The sequence below is a fragment of the Triturus cristatus genome, chromosome 8 (assembly GCF_964204655.1).
Source record: "Triturus cristatus chromosome 8, aTriCri1.1, whole genome shotgun sequence".
Classification (NCBI taxonomy): Eukaryota; Metazoa; Chordata; class Amphibia; order Caudata; family Salamandridae; genus Triturus; species Triturus cristatus.
In genome coordinates, this window is record NC_140591.1 from 1,365,311,981 (window position 1) to 1,365,336,456 (window position 24,476).

Consider the following 24,476-nt stretch of genomic DNA (forward strand, 5'->3'; position numbering starts at 1 on the left):
CACACAGGAAGAGAGAGAGAGAGAGAGAGAGAGAGAGACACACACACACACAGAGAGAGAGAGAGAGAGACACACACACACACAGAGAGAGAGAGAGAGACACACACACACACAGAGAGAGAGAGAGAGAGACACACACACACACAGAGAGAGAGAGAGAGAGAGAGAGACACACACACACACAGAGAGAGAGAGAGAGAGAGAGAGACACACACACACACAGAGAGAGAGAGAGAGAGAGAGAGACACACACACACACAGAGAGAGAGAGAGAGAGAGAGAGAGAGAGACAGACACAGAGAGAGAGAGAGAGGGAGAGAGAGACAGACACAGAGAGAGAGAGAGGGAGAGAGAGACAGACACAGAGAGAGACAGAGAGAGAGAGAGAGAGACAGACACAGAGAGAGAGAGAGACAGACACAGAGAGAGAGAGAGAGACACAGGGAGATAGAGAGAGACACAGGAGATAGAGAGACACACAGAGAGAGAGAGAGACACACAGAGAGAGAGAGACACAGAGAGAGAGAGAGACACACAGAGAGAGAGAGAGACACAGAGAGAGAGAGAGACAGAGGGAGAGAGAGACAGACACAGAGAGAGAGAGAGAGAGAGAGAGACAGACACACAGAGAGAGAGAGAGAGAGAGAGAGAGAGAGAGAGGAGAGACTGATGGAATTGGGGTCAAAGTGTGTATGGAGCTATGCAATGCCTCTTAAGATTGCTATTGTCTGCTAATAAGAATATATTGTCAAAATGTGCTCTTTGTAGTTACATCTGCTTTTGAAATATAGCATTGTCTGTTTTGAAACCGGAGTAATTTTTTTTTACTCTAGCCCCGCCCCCACTGACCCCGCCCCTACTTGTGCTGCCCTCGGCCACAAACCACACTGTAATTGTGGCCCCCGACAGAAAGTTTGTGAGTACCCATGGGCTATGCCAATGCTTGTTACCCTGTGTCTCTAGATGAGGCCTATAGGCTCACTCACCTTTAACAGTTCCGCTGCTGTCTAACTCTCCTGTGGCCTACAGCAGGTTGATGTGGAAGTGCAAGCATGATGAAAAGATGTGGTTAATGCATGTGCTCGCAAGAAATACACTACTGCTAGGGGTGAAGTTTGGTTCAGTGCACACATGGTAAATGTGTGTGTGCTATTGCAGTGTGCTTTTAAAATAGGGCACTCTGATGCAGTACATAGAGACTGCAGTATTGAACAGTATGCACTAACTGAGTGCTTGTGCTGCATGTGGGAATGCTGGTGGTAGCATAATACATGAGGGCAGCAGTACTAGGCAGTTAGTGTGCTAGTATTGTACCCTGAGTGCAGGAGTACCTGCACTAGTACATAACATTGAGGATTTTGGATTCTATTTTGGTAAGACCAGGCCTGCCTGGTGCAAAACATGAGGAGTAGCATTTCTGTAAGCTCGGTGGGAAAAGCACTGGATGAGGGAAGAGCCATGTCCCCTCTTTCCCCCCCCCCCCCCCTTCCACCCCCTCCCCTGTGCACATCACCGGGGAAGGGGCCTTGCCATATCTCGGGAAGAGGGAGATGGGAGCTGATAATAGAAACATAAAGAGCAGGGCGGAGGGCTCAGGATTAACCTTTGATGCACATATCACTGTGGCTGACATCCAGGCGTGAGCTCTGTTCACTTCTATGAATCTTATAGTGGGCTAATCAGCTTAGGAGTCCTGCCTGCTGTGACAGACATCCTTTAGGGGGAAGAAGAAAGGGGAGAGATGTCCATTTCAAAGAAGCAGAACCCAACATAAAACGTCAAAGGTCCAGACCCCAAATCACATTTTTGTGTCTGGAAAATAACTATAAGTAGGTGAGCCTGAGACTCCAAAGTTTATTTGCTGAGCAGCCAGCCGGGCTGTATGAGGAGTGGGAACTCAGCAAGACTTCTACCTGTGACCAGGGCTAGGGGCCAGCTTGCTAGTCTCCCTGCTGGGTGAGGGGACATCACCCAGGGAAGCCATGATCACCTACCCTGGAGCACCAGGGTCGTCTGCCTGTTCGTCAAGATTAGTGTGCCCGTGAGGAATAGGAGAACGTTGGAGTAAGCAAGGTCCAGAAGAGAGCCCTGGCATGACGACTCTGTGCAGGGTGTAAGGTATCCAGCCCTGCACTGATCAGGCCATAGCCCTGGTTTTGGATTTAATTGGTGCCCTCCTATTCCCAGAGGGGCCAATGTGAACTGAGTTAGAGGAGTCTGGCGAAAGAAACCCGCTCCTTGCATTGATCGAGCCGTTGCTGAATTAACTGGGCAACCCAGTATGTAGGAAAGGCCGCCTTTGCGTGGATTAAAGTGGGTAGCTGGAGGAATCTGTCTCCGCACCCAACAGGCCATTGACCGTGTGATGGAGTGGCTTGGCAACCCCCATATGCCAGGAGAGGCTGCCGTGACTATCCACATGAGGCTATCGTGACTGGAGTTTCAAGGCTGGAGTGGTGACCCCGTATGCCAGGAGAAGCCACCGGGGATGCTGAAGCCGAGAGGTTCGGTTCGTCGCCTGAGACCAGGAAATTGTTGTGACCAAGGTGGAACTACCTCCATGGATCTCCTCAGGAGCAAGAAGACTCACCCTCCGCAGAGGCAGAAACGACTTACCACATGACTGCAGGAGCAGTTTGCCCATCTAACCTCTGCAGGTAGCGTGGCTCAGGGAAGAGAACCCGTGCCTGCCAGGGGCTGACGCTCGTGAATGTGGGCGTTGCGACACAGCCTATCCAGAACAGTACTGCACTGCAATACTGCAGTGCCTTTGGGCTCCGGGGGACATATCACCATTGGTGCTGCCAAACCCTGAACTCTAGAAAAAAGTGAAATAACTTTCCAAGTCAGAGGGAAGAATCCTTGAGTATGGACTACTTTGTTTACATTCCCTGGAATCGGCCACCAGTGAATGGGGAATAACACTGAACCCGTTACATTAGTGGTGGGAGGACCGGGAGTGGCTTGACCACTACGAGAGCCCCAACCTCAAGGGGATTCTGTTTTTGCTTTTTGAATGTTGTTTACCTTTGTATGTGTAGAGTTAGAATAAAAAAAAATTGTACAAAAACAAATATTCGACTGGACATTGATTTATTGCCGCTCTGCCTGCATATCGAGTTATGAGTCGTGTTCACTGAACTGTATCTGAGCTTCCCCTGAGGGAGCCTTGACTGCTCAAGCTACGTTACCCAGCTAAGAATTGGGTGCAGAAGGGGGAGCTTGACCCAGTTGGGCGGGGTCCATAGTAGGTTGGGCCCCAGGACATCCAGGGGAAAAGGCCTAAGCCAACTCATTATGTCCAGTACCGCCTGCGTGCCCCATGCCCCCTTGATGGGGTTGTAATATATGTTCTTATTGTTGGTTGCTTTCACTAGTGTTTTGATTCCAGGAGAGAGCGTGCACAGAAACTAATTGTTAGAAGCAGATGAACACAGGCCATCTGGTAGATTAGATGTTTGAGCTTGAGGGCTGTGTTTCCTTCCTTTCGTATCTGTTAGCATTGTCTGCATATTTGGCAACAGTATTTGAAGAAGTTGCAGTGTTTTAGGACTGTTGATTAGTTAGGTAATTGTATTTTTTATTTTGTATCTAGAATGGTGTATAAATACTCAAATTGCTGTCAGATTGTGTGTGAAGCATTATTTAATCGCATTGGTGAGTTTGCGAAAGTTTTTCTGTAAGCCTCCATGCCCAAGGCTTCTTGAGGGTAATCCTGCAAAGACCATCCTTATACATCCAGGTCTGTATATGTGTTGAGCTGTCTTCAATTTGCCTGTAAATTTGCCAGTGATCTGATTGGACACTTCCTAGAGTCTTTGCAAGTGAAACAGGTAGGTATTGGAAAGGATAATTGATTAAGTGATCCCTTGTAGTACCTTTCAGCCCATTTTAGTAACCTCCTGTGTAAAAACAGAAGAGCTTGACTTCACATGTGCAATTGAACCACTTTAACAACTGATTTGTGATATTGAGTCATTTTTTTCAGGGTTAAGAATCGAGACCTTCACTGAAAGTATCTGGTCAGTGTTTTAAAAAAAAAAAAAATATGTGCCACTTGTCCCTTGATGGAAGGGACACAATCTGTGCCTGTGATTGGATGACTGTATTGCATGACTGTGGAAGTACTCTTTCTTAAAACATTAAAATAGATAGCAGATCTTTTCTTGCAGTTTTTGTGAATTGAGGCATTCACTGCAAGTAGCTGGCCATTCCTTTGTGTTTAAAAAGTGCAAAACCTCTTCTTTGGCTACAAAGTTATATGGCTGGGATATTTTTTGGAGCAATCCTAGGCTGTAATCGTTGACTCCTGCCCAGTCCAACCACATATCTGCTCCTGTGTTCCTCAGTCCATCTTTTTACTTCCCCCTCCTATTTTAGGTCGAACCTGGGCAGCACATGCGCTGCTCTCCGAGGGTTGCTGTATTGAGGTATGGACTTGTATCTCCGTCCATATTTTTCATTGCCTTGTGTCATTGCCCACTGTAAACTGTGGCTTTTCATTGGTCAAAAGGCTTGATAGTCCCTCCTTAGTACCGCCTTGTCCCACTTTGTAACCTCCCATGGCAACACCCCCTGTTAAGTGTGTTGTTTCTCAGTAGGTTTAAATACAGCTTCTCAGCACTACTTTCTTAAATGCTTTTTGGAGACTCTCTTCCCCTAAGGTTTTTGTAATCTACCCAGCGCGGCAGCCTCGGCAATGGGGCCGTGCCTTTCTTTTGTTATGTGCGGAGGCTGCAAGCTTTTTTTTCTGTTCATTTACATTTGTCACAATCTATGCACGGGCACTTTAAACAACTTAAGATAATGCGCGGGCGTCGCTAATGTAACAAAAATAAAGAACTCCTTGCCTGTTATATTGCAGCAAGGCGCCTGCTCCACTGTGATCACACTGGTGTCTGATTGCAGGACCCGAGGCAGTCACTGAAGCGGCAGCTTTCTTCTCTTTCCATGTAGTTAAAAAAATATATATTTTATTTCTTATCTGTTTAATAATGTGAATTGTTAAAAGCAGTGAATTAAAAATATAAACGCAGACACCATGACCATGAGCTGTGGACTGGCCTTTTGTGTTAATGTGATAGACGTGGGGTTTTAACAGTCAGAAGTGCCAAAAAGTCCCTTTTGAATCTACCATGTATGTCAATATATCCATCCAAGAGGTGTACAAACATTTACTTTCATTGGTTGGCAATTAGCTCAGTTGATTAGTGCGTGTTGCTAACGCCGCCAAGGTCGCGGGTTCGATCACCGTATCTTTTGCTTCTTTTAAAAATGTGCAATGTGATTTAATTAACACAGGACACAGAGGGGCGGTGCACCTAATACTTCCCTCTCTTGTGCTGATGATTTATCGGAATCAGTACTGTGTGATTGCTGATGCAGTGTTTAATCCCCGCACAAACAACAATATTTGACTATTTCTTAGCGTATGGTGTTTGGTTACTGTGTTAGAAAAGATAAGGCACAAGTACTGCTGAGAAACTGGGCAACTGCACCAAGTCTTATTCTTCTTTAAAAGTGGAAGCAAGTTTGCATCAAAGAAACTATCTTGTAAATAAATACTTTTGTGAGGCTGAGTTTTTGTAAGTGTGTGTGTGTATGTATATATATATATATATATATATGTATGTTTGTAGATATGTTTATATAAATATATATGTGTGTGTTTTGAGATATATATTCCTTCAGCCTTCGCTCCTTGCAATTCCTCTTATTCAGGAAGAACGAGTACGGACTCCAATTCACTGGTGCATAGTGTTTTATTAACCTTTACATCACCATGATGTGTTTCGGCCTGAACAGGCCTTAATCACATGATGCGGCTGCAGAGTTGGTTCCCATTTTGTATAGTGCATAAACATGTGATATAAAATTAATAAACAGAGAAGACATACTCGTATGCAAATATGTTGTCTCACCAGGAAAGGTTTGTAAGCATGCATCACATTTGATGATGGTGCATTACTTGTTGGGAAATCTCAAATACTTTATACAATGAGATAGTATAAAAGTTTTATCCAATATGTAAAAGCTGTATAAAGACAAATTTAATTAATTAATACATAATGTCTTGCATCAAAAGCCAGTTATTTCTAAGTGGTCTTTGGTTTTGCCACTGACAATATCTGTTATTTTACATAGCACCTTTATCATTCCCTCTATGATTTTGACCATAAACCATGTAACCCAAGTGGGCCTGTTTATATTACTCCTGTCTGCATAATATTTAATTTAAAGTGCCTTAGTGCAATAAATACCATTAAGTGCCTCCCTAGGATGAACTTCGTTCCTTAGTGCTGAAGTTTAATGTGTGTGGGGTTAAAAAGTGTGGCTGAGCGAATCACAGAACGGGACATGTATGTTTAAAATCGTAATCCCATTCTGTCGAGCCTGGGCAGCGCATGCCCTGAACTGCGAGGCATGCTGTATTCAGGTATGTACTTGAAGCTCTGCCCACTCTTCGCCTATATTTTTCATTGGCTTGCGTCCTTTGAAACTGTGGCTTTTCATTGGTCAATAGGCTTAGTAGTCCCTCCTTACTACCGCGTTGTCTCATTTTGTAACCTCCCATCAGGTCACTCCCTGTTACGTTTGTTACTTGGTAGGCTTTTATTACAGCCTCCGAGCACTATTGGTTAAATGTTTTTCTCCTGCCTGCACACACTCTTACCCCAACGCTTTTTCATAGCACTACACGCTACGCTGATGCAGTGATGGCCTGCCTTTAGTTTTTAGTTTGCGGCCCGTAAGCGGCCACATGCTTTTTTCTTTATTTTTCTTCTGTTTTTTAATTTTTTGTTTACAAGCACCCCATACGGCACTTTCACTTTAATGTCTGCCATGTCCCTTTCTTTAGACGAGCTCCGTCTAAAGAAAGACACGCAGCCGTTATTAAAGTGAAAACGCTGCATGAGGCTCTTTTACCCAAAAAAAGGCATTTGTGAACTTGACGGATGCTTTTTTAGGCCTAGCTGAGCCAGCGCGCATGCGCTGCTCGGAGAGACATTTAGTATACGGGTTTTCAAAGTGCTACCCACATGATTTCAGGCCTGAAGCTTGAGTGCACGATGGCGTGCACGTGCACAGCTGCTGCTCGCACTCCCTCCTCCCTTCTCCCCCTCCCTTTTCGTCAGCTTTAATCAGGCTCCTCTGCTGCTGGCATTCCCCCCTCCCTTCTCGTCCAGCCCTTCTTGTCACCTCGGCTTGCACTCACCCCTCCTTTCTCCCCTTTCTGCTGCTTTGATGTTCTCAGTGAGCCGCGCGGCCAATGCTGGTTTATAATGAAAGCCTGCAGCTCTACTGACCTTTCCCGAGTGGCAGCAGGAGTGATACCTCTAACCTGCTTGAGCTGAGAGGCAGCCCTCGATGGGATTGTTTGTAATTCCTACCTCCACCTCTCAGCAAAGAGTGTTGCCTTGATGAGTCCCCACATACACAGAATGCACGCGCTCCTAATGGCGCTGGTGACTATTTAATGCTTTGAGTCTGCTGATTTTCACCGGAAGAGCTGCAGGGTGCAAATCCTCGCTGCATAGTCTTCAGGCAAGTTTACCTGTTGTTCTGTTTCAGACGCGAGAAGGAAAATACAATCACACGGAGCAGAAATTGAACAGCTCCCATCTAAAACTTGCCATTAGACAAGGGTGACTGTGTGCCTCAGTGGCACACAACAATACAAGCATCACGGCACCCGTGCGTTCTCGTCAACCCTGTCGTGTCGAGGCACTACTTTGCAAGAAGATTCGTCACCACATGTCCTTCATCTCCGCAGAGAAAGGCGTCAGGGCTTGGGCATGTGTCTAATGAACACTGCCATATTACTTCGGTTTTAATCTGCCATCTTGCTTTCCATCGCCAGCAAACAACCCCACCCCGTCACCATCCAGTGCCGCTCCGTTTGAAAAATAGCTCTGCGATTGCCAATCACGGCAGCCTGTTCCCCCCCCCCCCCCCCGAGAAATAGATGGAAGCATAAGGATATAAATATGTTGTAATGCCCGCCAGCATTCCTACACCCACCTCCCACCGCCTTTGCTTCTTTATCTCGCTGCCAGATTTTATTTTATTTTAAATTAAGCAAATGCTGGCCTCTGCAGCCAATCAATACCAAGATTTATCAGTAAAACAGCAGTATTGATCTCATTCCAAAACTGCTTTTCTATTGACAGACATGTGCGTGTGCAGTCAAGCCAGGAAGCCCTTCTGCAGTGTGGTAGCACATGTGCCAAATTTGTGTATGCGCTTTTAAACACGGGCATTGGGATTTAATCTCCATCACTCAGCCTACATTTGTTGGCGTGCACTTTGATAGCTCCCAGGTTGCAGCATAAGGCAGTCTCCTCTTTGAAAAGTTAGAAAACAACTAGAGCTGAACATAACCACAAAAAATACAAGCATTGACATAGCCAATAGTTCTCGCTTTTGGGACCTTATAAGTATTTAGTTATGCAGCACAATATCCTTGGTGCAATATCATCAACTGTTGCATGGCTACAAACGTATAAGGTCCCAAAAGCGAGACCTATTGGCTATGCCAATGCTTGTTTTGTAAAAGCGCCCCATACCGCGCTTTAACTTTTATGGCAGCCGCCCCCCTTTCTTTACTAGCAGCTTGTCTAAAGAAAGGGGCATGGCCAACATTAATGTGAAAGTGTGGCATGGGGTATTTTTCCAAAAATGTTATTTGCAATGCAATAGGTCTCGCATTTGCGACAGTTTAAGTTATTGGCATTGTAAATGCAAGACCTATTGCATTGAAAATGCTTGTTTTTTCTTGTCTAGTCCTAGTTTCATCTGTCCACTAACACCTCCACTTCTCAAATTCCGTGGTGACTCAAACTGTTCATAACACCTTCCTAGATGGATTCTCCCTGGTTGACCTGAAAACCATTTGCATCAAGCTATTCGTGAAGAAATCTATGCATCACACCAACCAACTGTAGACCAACCATCAGACCATTTTATTAAAAAAGTGTATTGGATTTGAAAATCACTTGATGCCAAGGAAGTCTTAGGTCATGCCCCGTGGTGCCATTAGAAGTTGGAACTTGACAGGGCTCCCGCTAAGAACTAAAGTATAGCCTTTTATGTATTACTTTTTTTTTTTTTTTTTTTTAAATTTTATTGCCTTTTACATGTCAAACATTATATCCACTTTCAAGATGTCAATGTGCTACAGAATAGAGCATGAGCAGGCGAATATATCAGTTGTTGTCCTTATTTGGTCCTATCCGCCAATGTTCGGCTGCAGCAGTCACACTTCTATCTAATATCAGTTCAGCATACATAAGAGAAAATTCCACCCTTCCCTTCAACCTTTTATTTATTACTTCTTGACCTTTTGGGTGTGTTTGGTGTGGTTGGTTACTGATCCATCTCCTGTGTCTCCATGGCATTGGAGATGTAATGCTTTCTACATGAACTCTTCTTCAGTTCAAACGGCACAAGAAATATCTCAACCTTATCTTTCAGGTTATCTCTTGATCGTCTCAACTTTGGCATGTACATAGGGATCTGTGACTGCACTAGGCTTTTTCACCCTATACCTCAGGTGACATATCTATATATCTCTGCTTGTGGCCCTCCTGGAAACATTTGGCATTAATATCCGCTTTTATGTTGATGATGCGCATTTAAGGCCCTCCTATGAGGGCGACAGATATCGTTAAGGAAGCTTTCCCAGACTGTTTGAGGACGGTTATATGCTGGCCCAGGGACAATCATCTGCAATGCAACCCAGACAAGACCGAAATTATTTTTTTGGCCCCAATCCTAGTCCGGGTTTGTACAGATCTTTACCTAGTGATGGACCAACTTCCCTGCCCACACAAGCAGCCAGAAATTTGGGAGTAATATTTGATAACAAATTGTCCTTTTAAGGCCATGATTTACTCAGTAGCTAAAAACTGTGTTTGGGTTTTAAGGGTACTTAGAAAATTCGTACCCCTTATTCCATGGTAGGCTTGTAAAACGGTAGTCAATGCTACAATTCTATCTAGACTAGACTATGCAAATACCTTGTAGCTACCTGATTTGTCGGCTACATGTAGTCTAGAATACAGCAGCTCATCTGTCGTTCACCCTTCAGAAGAGTACTCCTACATCGCCCTATCTCCATCAACTGCATTGGGTACCAGTTACCAACACGATTATGTTGAAAGTATTAATGCTTTCCCATCGGGCCTTTCATAATTTTGAGACTCATTGTCGGAACAAAATAATTTAGAAGTACCAACCAAACTGGTACCTGCGGTCTATCTGAGCACACTTGATAATGGCCCCTCATTAAAAAAAATCTAGATGAGGTGGTGCGTCTTTCATGATCCGCACTGCCAAATCATGCAGTCTCCTCCCTCTGCAACCAAGGAGCTTAGAAAATGAATTGGCCTTTCATAAATCCTTTAGACTTATCTCTTTACCCAATAACTCCTGAAGTCTCCTCCCAGTCGCATGCTGTAGCGCCGGGACACACTCGGAGTAGCTGTGCAGCTTACAAGTTGCGTCATTCATTCATTCACGACAGAATCTCATCTGGATACTTCAGCCTAATCTTCTATTATTACTTGGATGATGCAAAGAACCTACTGAAATTGATCATCTGTCAAATGCAGAAGGCAGTGCATTGAGATGCTGCTTTTTCTCTATTCATGGTTGAACATCTAAAAAAGCTTGGGATACAAAGGATCGACAAATAGAAATTGTTATCTGCAGATCTCTGACCGAAGTAACAAACAGCAAAAAATAGGTGTTGTGAACTTGTTGGGGTCAAGCTTTATACCAGATTATTAAATATATAGGATACCTTCTGGTGTAGTGATATTGTGACCTACCTAACGGAGAAGTTCACTGGATCAGACCCTACAATATTTACATTTTATCAAAAAAAGCAATACTTTCAGGGGTGTGTGTGAGAAAGTGCCTCTTTGCATCTGGGTAGCCCCCACCTTTTGCCTGGTTTTGATGTGGTTTCAATTGTAGCGCACAGGGTCCCTGCCAACCAGGACCCCTGTGCCAGTGCTTTTTCCCCAAAACATAGCCACAGTTTGTACTTCTGCCCCCTGTAAGTCTCTAGTAATTGGTACCCTGGGTACCTAGGGCTTGGGAGCTGATGAGGGACCCCCTCACTGGGACTATGCCACTGCCCTTGCAGCTTGCATGCCAATGTGAGGAAGAAAACGGCAAAGTCGTCATGGCACCCTGCATGGGTGCCATGCCAGCCAGCCCTGCCTGAAGGTATATGTAAGTCACCCCTCTAGCAGCCCTCCCACCCTAAGGCAGGGTGCACTATACCACAGGTGAGGACATATCGGCAAGAGCAGATATGCTCCTACAGTATTGGAGTTCATTCCTTAATATCGTAAGTGCCAGGGAAGCCATACAGAGTACATGGACTGGAAACTTGACAACTCTAGTTCCACAGCACCATGATGACTTCGCTGAACCCAGGGGTGTTTGGTACCAAACTTCTCCTTTTCCTAAATCCACAATGATGCCATTGTGATATTGAATGTACCATGTACTCAGAGGCCACCCCAGAGGTGCCCCCTGAAAACCTTCCAACCATGGTGGAGTCTCTGAGCAGCTGCAATGAGCAAGCCAGCCACCTCTAGACATGTTTCTGGACCCCTGGGCGGAAAGTACCTGCTCTCTGGGACCAGAAACAGTGCACATCCTGGACAGCAGTATCACACCTCCTCCCCCAGGATGGGCCAGTGCTCAAAGGGGAAAGCGTCAAAGACTTGCCGCCTTTATAATGCAACCCCTAGCCTCTGCTGCTGACGCCAGATAGAAACCCCCACTTTACACTTCCACTTTTGGTGGGAAAACTGTCGGGAGAACTTAGGAGAAATGTGCCCACCTCTACTAACTCCACCCCTAAGGTGGGGAAAGTGAGATGAAGCACATCTTTCAGTCCCCGTCATCTTGAAGATGGGGAGTCTCCACCAATCAGGTCTAGGTCAATAGGACGATGGCTGAATAGAGGGTGTAGTCATCCTAGGTAAGGTGCCCATTGGCCCTACCTGCTACTCACATTAAAAGCCCCTAAATCTAGTATTTAGGTGGCTCCCCCAGACCTAGAAACTAGATATGTGACGACCTGAGAAGAAACATGACATCCCTGCAGAGAAGACAGAAGACTACGCCTGCCTCGGCCCCAGCCCTAATGGCCTGTCTACAACTTCTGCGAACCTGCAACTTGTTTTGCAGCCAGCAACCTCTGAAACCCAGGGAAAACTGCGGCCTTCTGTAATAGACTCCAATCTCCCATGGACCGTGGACCTGTCTAGAAGAAACCAACTCCAAAGGCTCCATATCCAGCTGGAATCGCAATCTATGCCAATCTGCACTCAATGGGCCAAGTCTGAGTGGCTCACCTGTGCAGTGAAGTCGCCCCAGAGATCCTGATGTCGTGTCAAGTGTTGTCTGACCTTTCCTCTACTTACCTCTGCTGTCGTTGGTCTCCCTCCTACAGCCTCCGGTGGCACGCCTGCAACCTGTTTGCCAAAAAGTAGAATCTCCATTGAAAAGCATTGGGCGCGCCCGCCCCCCCCCCCCCCCTCCCTCCCCAAGGAAATTGCACATTCCTGCCCCTATGCCACTGGTGGTGTATGTTTGGTGCTGCTTTGTGGCACCCCCCCCCGGTGCTGGTCCTAGTCCCCAAAGCACCCCTGGTCTCTATTGAAAAGCATTAGGCCAAACTCTGACTTTGACCTCTGCACCCGGCCGCCCCAGTGCCGCTGGTGGTGCAGTTCTGGCACTCACCTGACACTTAACCTCTTGCTGACCTTTGGTCCCAAAGACTGGAATTGTAAGTGTATTACTTATCTGTTTAGACGTGAAATTGTGTTCCCCTTAGGATAACGTTGAACTGTTATGGAAAGTTGTTAAGTGTCAGTTTTTCAAAGTGAAAAGTATATCTTTTTTTAAATATACTTGCCTTATTGCAAAGATCTTGTTCTTAAAATAAAATACAAATAAAGTGTATTTTTCTAACATTTGTCTGGATCTCCTTCTTGAGTCATGTGTCCATTATTGGTCAATGTTGGGCAATAAATGTCTTGCACTCCTCTGTGTTAGGCCTAATGCTGCTCACCCACACTACCACTAATAGAGCACTTTGGGTTTCACATTGAGCCCTTTTGTACACTTTTGGGGCACCCCTGGATTCTGTGCACAGTATAACCACCTAGTGGCAATACCATATACAGACAGGTTCCTACAGTGTGGAATGTGATTAAAAATCTTCTTGTCCATGGGACAGGTTGCTTAATAAATCCAAAGAAAGAAAAAACACTTGTCCTTTTGGTGGAATGTAGAGCAGTGAACATTTATGGCGGCAATTTCATTATATGAGATCTAATAATAGCGTCCAAGTATGCCAGAGCTTAAATTATAGTAGGGTTTGAATACTAGCGAATCACGTATTTTGACACCTTTCCGCATATCTACATACTGGGGCTGAAGTTAGCGGTATGCAATAGGGTCCGGGTTGGGATGCCCTTATGAGTGTGTGCAAACCTACTAACTTGCATGTTTAAGGGGTTTTCACCATCTCTTCTCTAATTATTTTCAATACTGAGAATGGTTTGGAATGTACTCTTGACAAAGGCAGAAGTTAAACCTTCCAGCGCTCACCAAAAAATTGTTGGAGGGAAAATGAGCCTGTAATCTACACATGCATATTCACTAGTGCCTGAATGCAGTTCACAAATATTTTCTGGAAGTACGATTTCCTGGCCTACTTGTGTACATTTTTGTGAATTCATGAAAGCTGTAAGTCTGTAGTCATGCAAGGGCATATTCCATGGGTGCACTTTTTCAGCTTTCTTTAAGATATAGGTCCCTAATTAGGCCTGGCGGTAACCAAGACCTTTCGTATTTAATAAAATTCTATCTCTATCTATCTGCTGGCTTCAATGTGAATGACCGCATTCTGCTCTTCGGCACACAAAGTAGTTTTGTTCAGTGCCAAGGACCAGCGTGGCAGTGTGTGCCTTTTAAGACCAAAAATATTTTAGCTTTTTGCAAATTTTTGTTATAATGGTGAGGCCCGACAGCCCCCACAACAATAAAGCTTTACAAAAACAATGTTAAAACAAGGCACGCATTGGCAAAACAAATATGCTGACCACCAATGTCCTACCTATTGGCTTTGCTAATGCTTGTTTTCTTACTGTTTCCTATGATGTTGTTGAAACTGATATACTAATTTTCAATTATGAATATTTTTGGGAAATGGTAATACTAGCATGTTCAATGTAATAAGAGGAACAGAGGGCTGTTATGAACAGGTCCAGCACACGGAGCCCAAACGTAAGTCTAAATATAAAGATGTGTGCTGTTCCTAGCGGGTGAGACTGGAAGAAGGAGGCCTACTATAATCTAGAAGTCAGTGAAATCAGGAGAAACTTCCTCCTTGAGGAAAAAGACCCTCACACATCCAGCCAGCTAGATGTCATGCTTCATCATCAGGTCTGCTCTGAATCGGGGCGGCGCTGCAATCCCCGATCGGCGCCCTTATCGGGGCCTTTTGATGGAGATCTTTTTTCCTTTAAAGCCGGTTGGTGTAGTGCGGGTGAGGGCCCTAGGTGAAGTGTGTTCAAAAATGCAATTTTAAAACAAGTAGCTGGGGCCCAAAATACCAAAATTTAATAAACAGGGTCCCACTCTTGACTAAAAACACAAGGACGCGCCTCCCTACTGCAAGGTAATAAGGTTGGCGCTAAAAGAGGTCAACATGTTTCTTGCTATGGTTAATTAAACTGCAATTCATCAGGACAAAACAAAAAGAAAGTTCACACACTTACTGGTAGTTATAGCACCTATTTAGCACTTACCACTGATACAGCACCCTAATAAGTGGTTACTTAAGTTGAGAAACACCCATATGTACCCCATAGTGATGCGTAAGGGACTCCAACGAATCAGGGCCGGACTATAACACTGAATAGTACAGTGTTTTCTTCCCTTCTTGCAGGAAACGGCTGCTCCTACCCTTCGTCCGAACCGATACTAGCATGTATCAACACATTTTTTCTAAATGATGCTTCAAAGAAATGGTACCTAAAAGTTAACAGTAGTTCAGCAAAACGTTATTTTCCTACTATCATTTTTTGGTTAACATTTTATTTTGAAAGCAAAGAATCAATCCTGCTTTCAATGTTATGCAAATATTTTCATCTAATCGGAGAGAGTTCTGGAAGCTTTATACTTAGCCTCATATAGGTAAACTTTGCATACTTGTACACATTTGTATACTGGAACCACTGTCAGTAGTGCAGTTAAAGCTTACAATATTTACTTAGAGCGCTCACCCTAATAATAAAGGCAAATGAATCATAAATAAAAGTTTGAACTGTATTAACATAAACACACAAATGTTACCTTCCTTAACTGCAAACAATGCCCTTCCATGATCCATTATCTGGTACTGGCAACCTAAAGGGTTTTTTTCTGCAGGGGATTGGGCCTACTTGTATTAAGTTTAAAGTAAACATGAAAACTTGTTGCCCTTGACCCCAAACAATGTGTCTTGGGCGTCGGGCTATAGGAGTTCCACACCCCTGATTTTGATGAAAGCAAATATGCAGTTTTAATGAAAGCCAGCAAAATCTTTGATTGGTGTGCCACAGTAAACAACTCCATTTATTTCCACTGTGTATCTGTTGAAATTCCTGGTGTCCCTGTTAAAGATACATTTTGTTTTTCTCATAGCTTCCCACAGGATGGAGTGATAGGTCCCATCTTGTGACTTGAGGTATGTTGCATAGGTAAAGCCTTGAAAGCAAATGTTTATTAGGCATTGCAGTTATTTGAAATCATGACCTGCATATGCTTTCTTTTACCAGGATTTTAGAAGAGCAAAGAGGACAATACACGCAATGATCCATAATCGGAGTAAGCAACCTAAGCCCCCCGCCCAGAAAAGATATACCAGGAAAGAGGCTGAAAATAGATATTCATAAATCTCTTTTTACTGGAACTAAAGCTGCCTGTCCAGAAGGGGTCATTCAATAGAACCAAAATGATTATTATTTTAGGGTGACTGGAGAAGGAAGGCCTGTGAAGAAGAAAGTTGAAAAATCTGTTCAAGGAATCATAAGCTAAAACAGCTGACTCAGACAATCTGAAACATTCAGTGCAAATTCTAACAGTATATGATCGGAGACATAAGTGAATTAAGGGTAGGAGTGCATGGTTAGAAGATACTTCAGATGTACATAGATTAGTTACACTATTATCAACACAGTGTCTCACATAATACCCCTCTACTTTGCCAAAGGCTATATAGTGCTCTCTTTGGCAAAATAATATTAAAAGTCTATCCACCATTGGATTAGCTGTCTATAGGATGATGAAGAGCTCTTTACTAGAGGTGTGTAAACATTGGAAATCGAACTGAAATGTAAAGTGCGAATTTAAAGATCATTCTTCTAAAGGGGAGATCGAACAGCTTTAGTAACCCATTTTTGTAGGGGGAAATTGTTCCTACTGCACTGAAAAGTTGCTCACGGGAGCTGGAGGCTGTACTCCATTGCCCTTTAACTAGCCCATCTGACCCTTCATATGCCACTTCCAGAGCTTTTCCCACAATTTACCTCCACAGAAAGGGCTTATAGGGTCCAACTCTGGGTGTTCCTGGTGCAGTTTGCGCCCCATGGGACTTCGAGCGCCAGGAAATCAGGAATTCCAGGAGGCCTGGACATGTTTACTCCATCCTAAAGCTTTCCCTACTTATGATGTGGTGATGTTTCGGACTTCTGCCTGCTTCACTGGCAAAGGAAAGCCCCTGACTTAAAGATAACCGGAGACCAATTCTAAGCCCCACTTTGAAGGCCCTACACCCAAAAGGGACAGGAAAAGTTAACTGCTTCAATCACTTCACTACTGGTAAATGCAGTTCCTTAATAAAATTTCCCTCCCACTGATGATCTGGACTCTGTTGCATTCCTCACTGATTACTTGGAGGGGAATGTATGACGTTACTCCACAGCAAAACTCTCCGCATACCATCACAACGCAATTTTATCTCCGCAGATGCCATGACTCAGCATGTTTTTATAACGATGCAAAGACAACGAAAAATATATCTAAGCATGAGAAAGTACTTTTACAACGCAGTTTTTAACTTCTTTTGCTTTTTCCACGAAAATAAGTCAAATAAATGCATTTTTTTCAATTTACCTTCTGAACGAATACAAGTATAATGCACTCTACATTTAAATCTTCAATAACGTTATTTTTGTTATAAAAACATTATTTCCAACCTTACTCTTTTACTCTCTATCTCTCTATATCAATTATAGAGGCTCTAGGATATGGCGTTATCCTCTATTCGACGTATCTATTTTCGTAGGTAGGGAAGGTAAAATAAAGTGCCTCAAAATGCGCAAGAACACTGTTACATGGTGCCTTTCTTTGTTGCTGGAAATGAGTTAATCCATGCTGCAGTATCATGGGAATGGGGGACGGGGGGGCCGGGGGTTTTGACTGCTAGAAACAATATCGTGCAGTCATAAAGAAATTCTCTGGTGGCCATCTCAGTCCTGGGTTTCAGGTAGCACTTATCCTTGCTTCGAAAGCCCAGATTACACCAACATCCTCCACCTTGGCCCTCTTGAAAAACTGCTTCATACGCTTCAATGAATTCATCAATTTGTATGAATAATGGGGTACGAGACCATTTCAGCCTATCACTAGTTGTAAGAAGAATTTCTTTCAAGGCCCACTGCATTGCCTATAAAGCAGTGCAGGGAATCGGTGCCTTTGTTCATCTAGAAATGTGGATGTTTTTGTCCAGATGTGGTATGTGCTCTACCTTGGAATTGAAACACCTACAGTTGATCACAAGTTGGACGCTCAATGTTGTTTATGCAGATAACAAGACCTTGAAATGCCCTATTTGTTTGCAACTGCAACATACATGTCCATATATCTTCTTTTTTTTTTTTGTTTTTGTTTTTTTTGTTGAAGCTTTTAACACAAGTCCTCTCAGACATCTCATTTAGCCACTATGGTGAGCCCAAGGAACAGCAGACCAGATGAACACTTGAGCCTCAATCTGACACAAGTTGTCCATTATTCAAGTATCTTACCAAACACACTAGCTCAGGCTACTCTAACAAGTAGCTGGCATCTACTGGTAGCTCTACGGCTACCTGTAAGTAGCTTTCCTGTGTGCAGGCCAACCTTCTAATTTTGAGGCTTTGTGTGGTTGAATTAATACATGTATATGTTATGTATTACCTTGGTGGAGACATTATAGATAGACCAAGCCTTTTTTACATTACTGCTGGCAACCCTCCTGATGCACTGTGGTGATCACTTCATGTAATCCTGCATTGTGGCCACTAAGGTAATTGTGTCTGATGTCGTCACTATTACACCACTAATAATAGTAGCGCACAATGATTTTCATTGAACAAAAATATCTCTTTTTTTACAGAAACCGTTGAAAGCCCCTGCACTAGCTTATCCTATGCAGCTGACTGACTGCAGTGACATACATGCCTGTGGATTAGCAAATCTGGTGCAGGGAGGATCCTTAATTACAGATCTGGTTCCACCTCCACTCTACCCTTGTTTTATGTGTTTATCATGATGGCGTAGCCGTCACATCTTGTATCCAATACACAGCGGCTGCATGTAGCTCCCCCCTCCACATTGCTTCGTGCATATACAATCAGCCACTGTACGGCTGTGAAAAACTGATCTATCCTCCCCTTCCTCGCCAGCGTATCCTTCTCTCTCCATCATAGTGAGTATCTACCTTGGAGAGAGAGTGTGTGTTTCCTTCCTTCCTTACTATTTCTGTTGAGATAGCATGATTTCAAATGAAACAAAAAATGTATGCATTGTCTCGCCTCTGGTGTGACTGGTTAATTTAAACATTGGGAAATGTAATTAGTATTGTGATGGCAGCTAATAATCTCCAGACACCTACAACGAATGGTAATTCTCACTTCACAAAACAAAATCACTCCGGTTCGTTGTTAATCTGTATATTGTCATTGCCCTTTCTGAGTCTTATGTAATAGGGCAAGTAAACTCTAGCCATCACATGTGAAGGAATTGAGAGAGCAGAGACCCCTCCTGCAACAATATTCTGTTGAAATATAAGAAAACGAGGCTGTAAAACATTCTGTATTGTTACTTCCCCTGCTACAGGGCTCTTAGCTTTTTTGAGTCTTCTAGCCTCACAGATAAAGCGAGCAGTAACCATTCAGTACCTGTATTGTGCTGTGACTTGGACTAAATTTGGTTCCCTCTTCACAGCATTAAAAATTAGCCTCCCAACAGCCAATTAATAAATTATTTAGAACATGTATAAGGCCTGAGGTGGCAGAGTGGCCATTTGTTTTCTATGATTGGATCGCCTCTGTGAACATTAAGTTTGTAGTTCACAATACCGTTCTAGTAAAATGTGTCACGAGCAGGTATTTACCCTCCTTTCAGCCTCGGCTTATCTACACGCTGTCAAAGACTTTCATGCTTCTTTTCTATAAGACATAATCTTCCTTTCTCAGAAAATCTCTGGCATGAACATTTGAAATAATGATTGTTTGAGAAGAATGCAGCGAGTCAATATCTCTTTACTTATCCAGTGAATTTGCCAATCCTGACAATAGTCATTATGTCCCTTTCTCATTAATAACAGAACTTAGCATTTCTGAATTGCTTACTACTATACTGGGCGGACTATCTCAACTTCTTGATCAAAGATTAATTTTGCGATAAGCTAAAACTGTCACAAAAGTGGTTGGATGTAATGGGGAGCAGATTTTATTCTGGTCTGTTTGAGCAGACAATTTGGATCACAATATATCTATGCATCCTCATTGCTTAGGACATGTAGTGCTGTTGACATAGGTCTTCCAACCTCTGAGATGTCCACGCTGTACAGGACCATTCGTCCTAACTTAGTATATTTCTGTAGTGTTATATCAAAGCACACTTATGTTCAATGAGTTTCAGGGGCATCTGTCCAGTCCTCCTACTTTCCATGGTCGATTAAGTGAATACCATTAAGTGGTTAATATGAAGCATTTGTTGTCTGCTTCAAGAAACTGCTTTGGTGCTGAAGCTGTTGATGGCATCAAATACGTAGTAGAAAAATGAATTAATCCATTAACAACTGTTAATAAATTGTTACAAATATGTGATGTTTGACTGTAGAGACCTTATTAATGCCCCAACGCTGAAGCAAGGTACTTGTTGGCTGGTCCATTTGCAGGAAATCCAAAAGTGTCCCATTCCTCTGTTCCTAGAATTAATGGATGCAGCCAGTGATTTGAAAATAACCCAGTGAATAAAAAAAGTATTGGCATAGGCAATAGGTCTTGCCTTTGGGACCTTGGAAGTATTTAGCCATGCAGCACATTATCCTAGGTGCTACGACATCTACAGATACTTTACGTGCCACTGGTAGACAGGAGTAGCTAGATTAGTGAATTAAGCTAGAAGGGGCTTGTACGGGCCACAAAAGAGTGAACAAGCTGCCAGTGCCCTTGAAAGAGTAACAGACGTAATGGTGCGCGGGCGTGCGCTTTACAAATACGTTATGTTATGTCACACGCCTACAAAATAAGACCGATGCCTGGCGTCATTGGTGTTTTTTTCCCCCCGTCTTATTTAATGATGCAGCTCAGTGTTGGGGATGCTTTACATCGTGGCTAACAAACATTGACAAAGCCAACAATTCTCAAAGGCGAGACCTACTGGCTTCGATAATACTTGTTTTTCAAAGCAAGCCTTCTTCTTCCAAGTGACAGGTGACACTTTTTTCTACGACTATTACTCAAGGCCCAGGGTTACCAAGACTCTAAACATAACAAAAGGATATTTTCAGTGCAAAGAGTCATTGGTGCTATTATATATAAAAATCTCAACCACTCTGTACATATTGTCCACCTTTTGAGCACTGAGCACCCATGTCACATGATCACTCTTTCGTGTAAATATTCACACTGACAGCCTTTGACTACTGTAATTATCTATGAATTAATTCTGATAAAAAAACAGTACAAAACATCGAGAACTCTGTCTCATTTCGTTGCTGAAATCATGTTTTACTCCACAGGCGTTTAAATAGGTTGCTATCCAATTGTATTCAGAACATTCAGTGTGTCACTAAGTAACCGACCTTCTACCCGACAGAACCATTGCTTGTTTATTTAAATATACCCAGGTTCTGAGGGACACGGGGTTACCCCATTAGTATTTAACCCGCAACTGATCAGAAAGCAGTTGATCCGTCAGCGTTCAGATGGCAAAATTCTGCTACTTTCTCCAAACATGGATTATTTATAAATCTGCATAATGGCCTGGGTTTGGAATGCTACAGAACAATACAGTTCTCTGCGCTGCTTGTCTGACCCTCGTCACCCTCTTCCATTGATTCAGTGCCCTCCCTCACACCACTGTGGGCCCCACTAATAAGCCAATCACCGGTATGAGACATACAGCGTTTCCAACTTAAGAAACACTGCATCAACAAGCGTGTCCCTATCAGCACTGCACTCTTCTGCACCGCAGACATGCCCAAGAGCAGCACAGTGTCTGCTGCCACAAGACTGTAGCAGCTCCCTTACCCTCATGCATGACACCCAACACTTCCCACATACGTCACTCTGAGGACACACTCGATTACCGACCAGGCATTTAAGGCGGTGTTGATAACAGGAAACGCACAGTGCTAGCGGCCCACACCTGTGATAGGGAGGCGCTATATAAATGATGTAATTCAATAATACTATAAAAAGGCAGATAGGAAGGCTGTGAAGGGTTTTCGCAAAGACCTGTTAGCCCCACCAAGTACCCCCTTACTCCCATTCCTGACAGATCACCCATTGTTTAGTTCACAGGAATTGTTACCCGAGAAAGGGGGGGGGGGTCAGGGGGGGTTAGGGCCTGTTATTGCACCAATGCTGCCTCCCCCGCCCGTCTAAGTTCCAGTTGCAGAAGCATAGAGGGACTTGGGGAGGGGGGAGGCTGACTAACTTTCACCGCAAAGTCTTGTGGGCAACGGGTAAATACAAATGTTTTAATTCAAAAGGAATTTCCACACCTAAATGCAGTTGGAGCAAAGCAATTTCAATCTCGATTTACGAGCACACATTCAAAGCTGGATACTGCTAAGCATGAATTTATACCGATAAAAAAACCTTGCTCACATATCCAATTTTATGGGAGTAAATGTTACTTACTCCAAGGACAGGAACATGGCGTTACAAAGCAGGCAGCCCTGAGAAGTGTGTGCATTACTACAAACATATCGGTTTTTCGGTATGCTTTTAAAAACAAGAGGACAGAGGAACATGCTGTCACCAAATTAACAAGCGGCAGTGAAAGTGATCGCTTTTTCGTTGCTATGACAATGAAAGCATCGCAAGATGGCGTCTGGCTGTCCACAGTCCGATGGGCACGCGCATGCTGTCTGCTATGGACACATGGCGAGAGCAGCCATGTTTGTCCATGCAGACGCATGCATGCAAGCCCTCCGCAGAATTGATTACAAAAGGTACTCGCAATAGCGAGAAGCAGCGCTGCTTTCGCTAGGCGAGACCTAAAAAGCAGTGTCTGCTTTGTCTGTATCCATCGCATTATTTACTTTTACATAATGGCTGATACATACCCTGATTTCATGCACTGAGGGATGGCAAAACTTATCTTCAAAAGCACGCTGAACTTTGTTTGTAGAACACCAGTTTTGAAGTGGGACTAATCCGATCTTTCTTTGCACACAGGACTCAAACTGTTTCTCACCATGACGAAAAGAGAGGCGGAGGAGCTGATAGAAATAGAGATTGATGGAACTGAAAGATCAGAATGCACAGAAGAAAGGTATGCTGTATGTTACTTTATGGTTTGTCTGTGTTGCACACACTGTGTTTAGCAGGTCGCCCACATCTTATAGTGATTGGATTTTTGAGAGAAAAACAGTAAGGAAAAACTAGTACTGTGGAGTGTATTTTCTTTTTTAACGTAGACAGGAAGAAGCTAACATCTTAAAACCTCTGGTCTCGATTCAGAGAATCTTCATTAAAGTGCAACTCTTAGTTGGTTATATTTTGTCCTTCATAAGCTACAACGTGTCACTCTGATACCAAGTGAACACCCATGTAGAAAGTTTGTTGAGTTTATATTAGATGTAATGTACCAGAATAACGGAATCACACTGCCTGATGCCCCAGACAACGCTTATGTTGCTAGGAGCATCACGTTCCTGTATGTGCTTTCCCCTTAATGCATGTTCATGTGCTTCAGGGGAGGTGAAATGCAGATGGTGACTCTAAGAGAGAAAGCAGGTTTTGTGCCAGGCAGTTTAGGGCCTCCCACTCCATTTCGTATTTTATTTTGTTAAAAAGTAAACAACCCCTGATGTTCATTGGTTATTTCATGCCTACTTGGTGAGGCACAGGGGAACCAGAGGTAGCAGAGTATAGAGAACAATGCCAATCTCTATCCAAGATAATGTGAAATAAGGGGAAAGTTTGAGGTTGCAAAGGTTAGGGGGTGGTTGTCATGTCAGTTCTCTGTACCAGAAGCAGTGCTGAATTCCATTTGCTTTTTTCATCCAAGAAATCTATTATTCCTTGTGTCTAGTTATACCGTGTGTGTGTGAGCTTCCCCAGGGAAACTGGTCTGTCCCACTCCCCAGAGCAACGGAAAGGTTTTATTATATTTTTCAAGAAAGGTAGAAGCTCAAATGCCAGATAGCACTCCTCTTGCTCCCATAATGTTTTATATTCGGTCCTCAAGTAGCTTTGTACTTCACTGTGTGGATAGGCCAGTGGCTTAATTGTCCACACTCTAGTCTTCCAGGTGGAGCAAAAAATAGCATTCCTGGATAGGACATGAGGGTTTCAGGCTAGTGTTATTCTTGATTTTATAAGTTACCTCATGTATAGTGCACATAGCAGCACCTTTTTAGTGGGCTGTGAAGTGTCCGTCACATGCCAGAGCCTGTTCTGGTTTCTTGGAGGTGGATGGTCAGTGGCTGAGTTTGTCATGTTCAAACCCTATTCCTTTTTAGGGAAGTACAGTTGGTAATGAGTGAGAGTCTCCTTTTACAGACACTGTCATCTTCTGGGAAACCACCATAGGTGATCAAGGTGCAGATCAGGTTAAGGCCCCAAAACTACCTAGAGCGATACCCTCTAGCGTAGCTACTGCCTATCGTTGTCTGTTGCAGAATGTCTCTAATTACCTATAACTACAAAATTAATGATGTAGGACTGCATTAAAGAACAATCGGAAACCAACCCCTACAGAAGTATTTGTTCACCGGAGGTCATCAAATGAGACCCAGGGTGTCTGCATCAAATGTTCTCTTGCCCAAGATGAGTGATTGTTAATTCCACTCCCACTGCATCTGAGAAAGAAGTGCCATAGTCTCAAAGCTCATGTCCATAGGGCCAAATGTTATTCAACAAGATACATCCTTATCAATTTTTATTTTGATTATGGGCGCT

At 43.6% G+C, this 24,476-nt stretch overlaps 1 protein-coding gene across 8 annotated transcripts in view; it reads left to right on the forward strand.

Moving 5' to 3' along the window:
• Positions 1-24,476, forward strand: part of GABPA (GA binding protein transcription factor subunit alpha) — a 284,030-nt gene that overhangs the window by 22,573 nt on the left and 236,981 nt on the right. For 4 of the 8 annotated variants that reach the window (XM_085623072.1, XM_085623069.1, XM_085623070.1 and 1 more), the window contains 2 exons: positions 15,718-15,760; positions 22,749-22,845. In XM_085623072.1, coding sequence (XP_085479198.1) covers positions 22,769-22,845 — 77 coding nt within the window. In that variant the 5' untranslated portion in view covers positions 15,718-15,760; positions 22,749-22,768. The remainder of the gene's footprint in view (positions 1-15,717; positions 15,761-22,748; positions 22,846-24,476) is intronic. The other 4 variants (XM_085623071.1, XM_085623067.1, XM_085623068.1 and 1 more) reach the window with 1 other exon arrangement.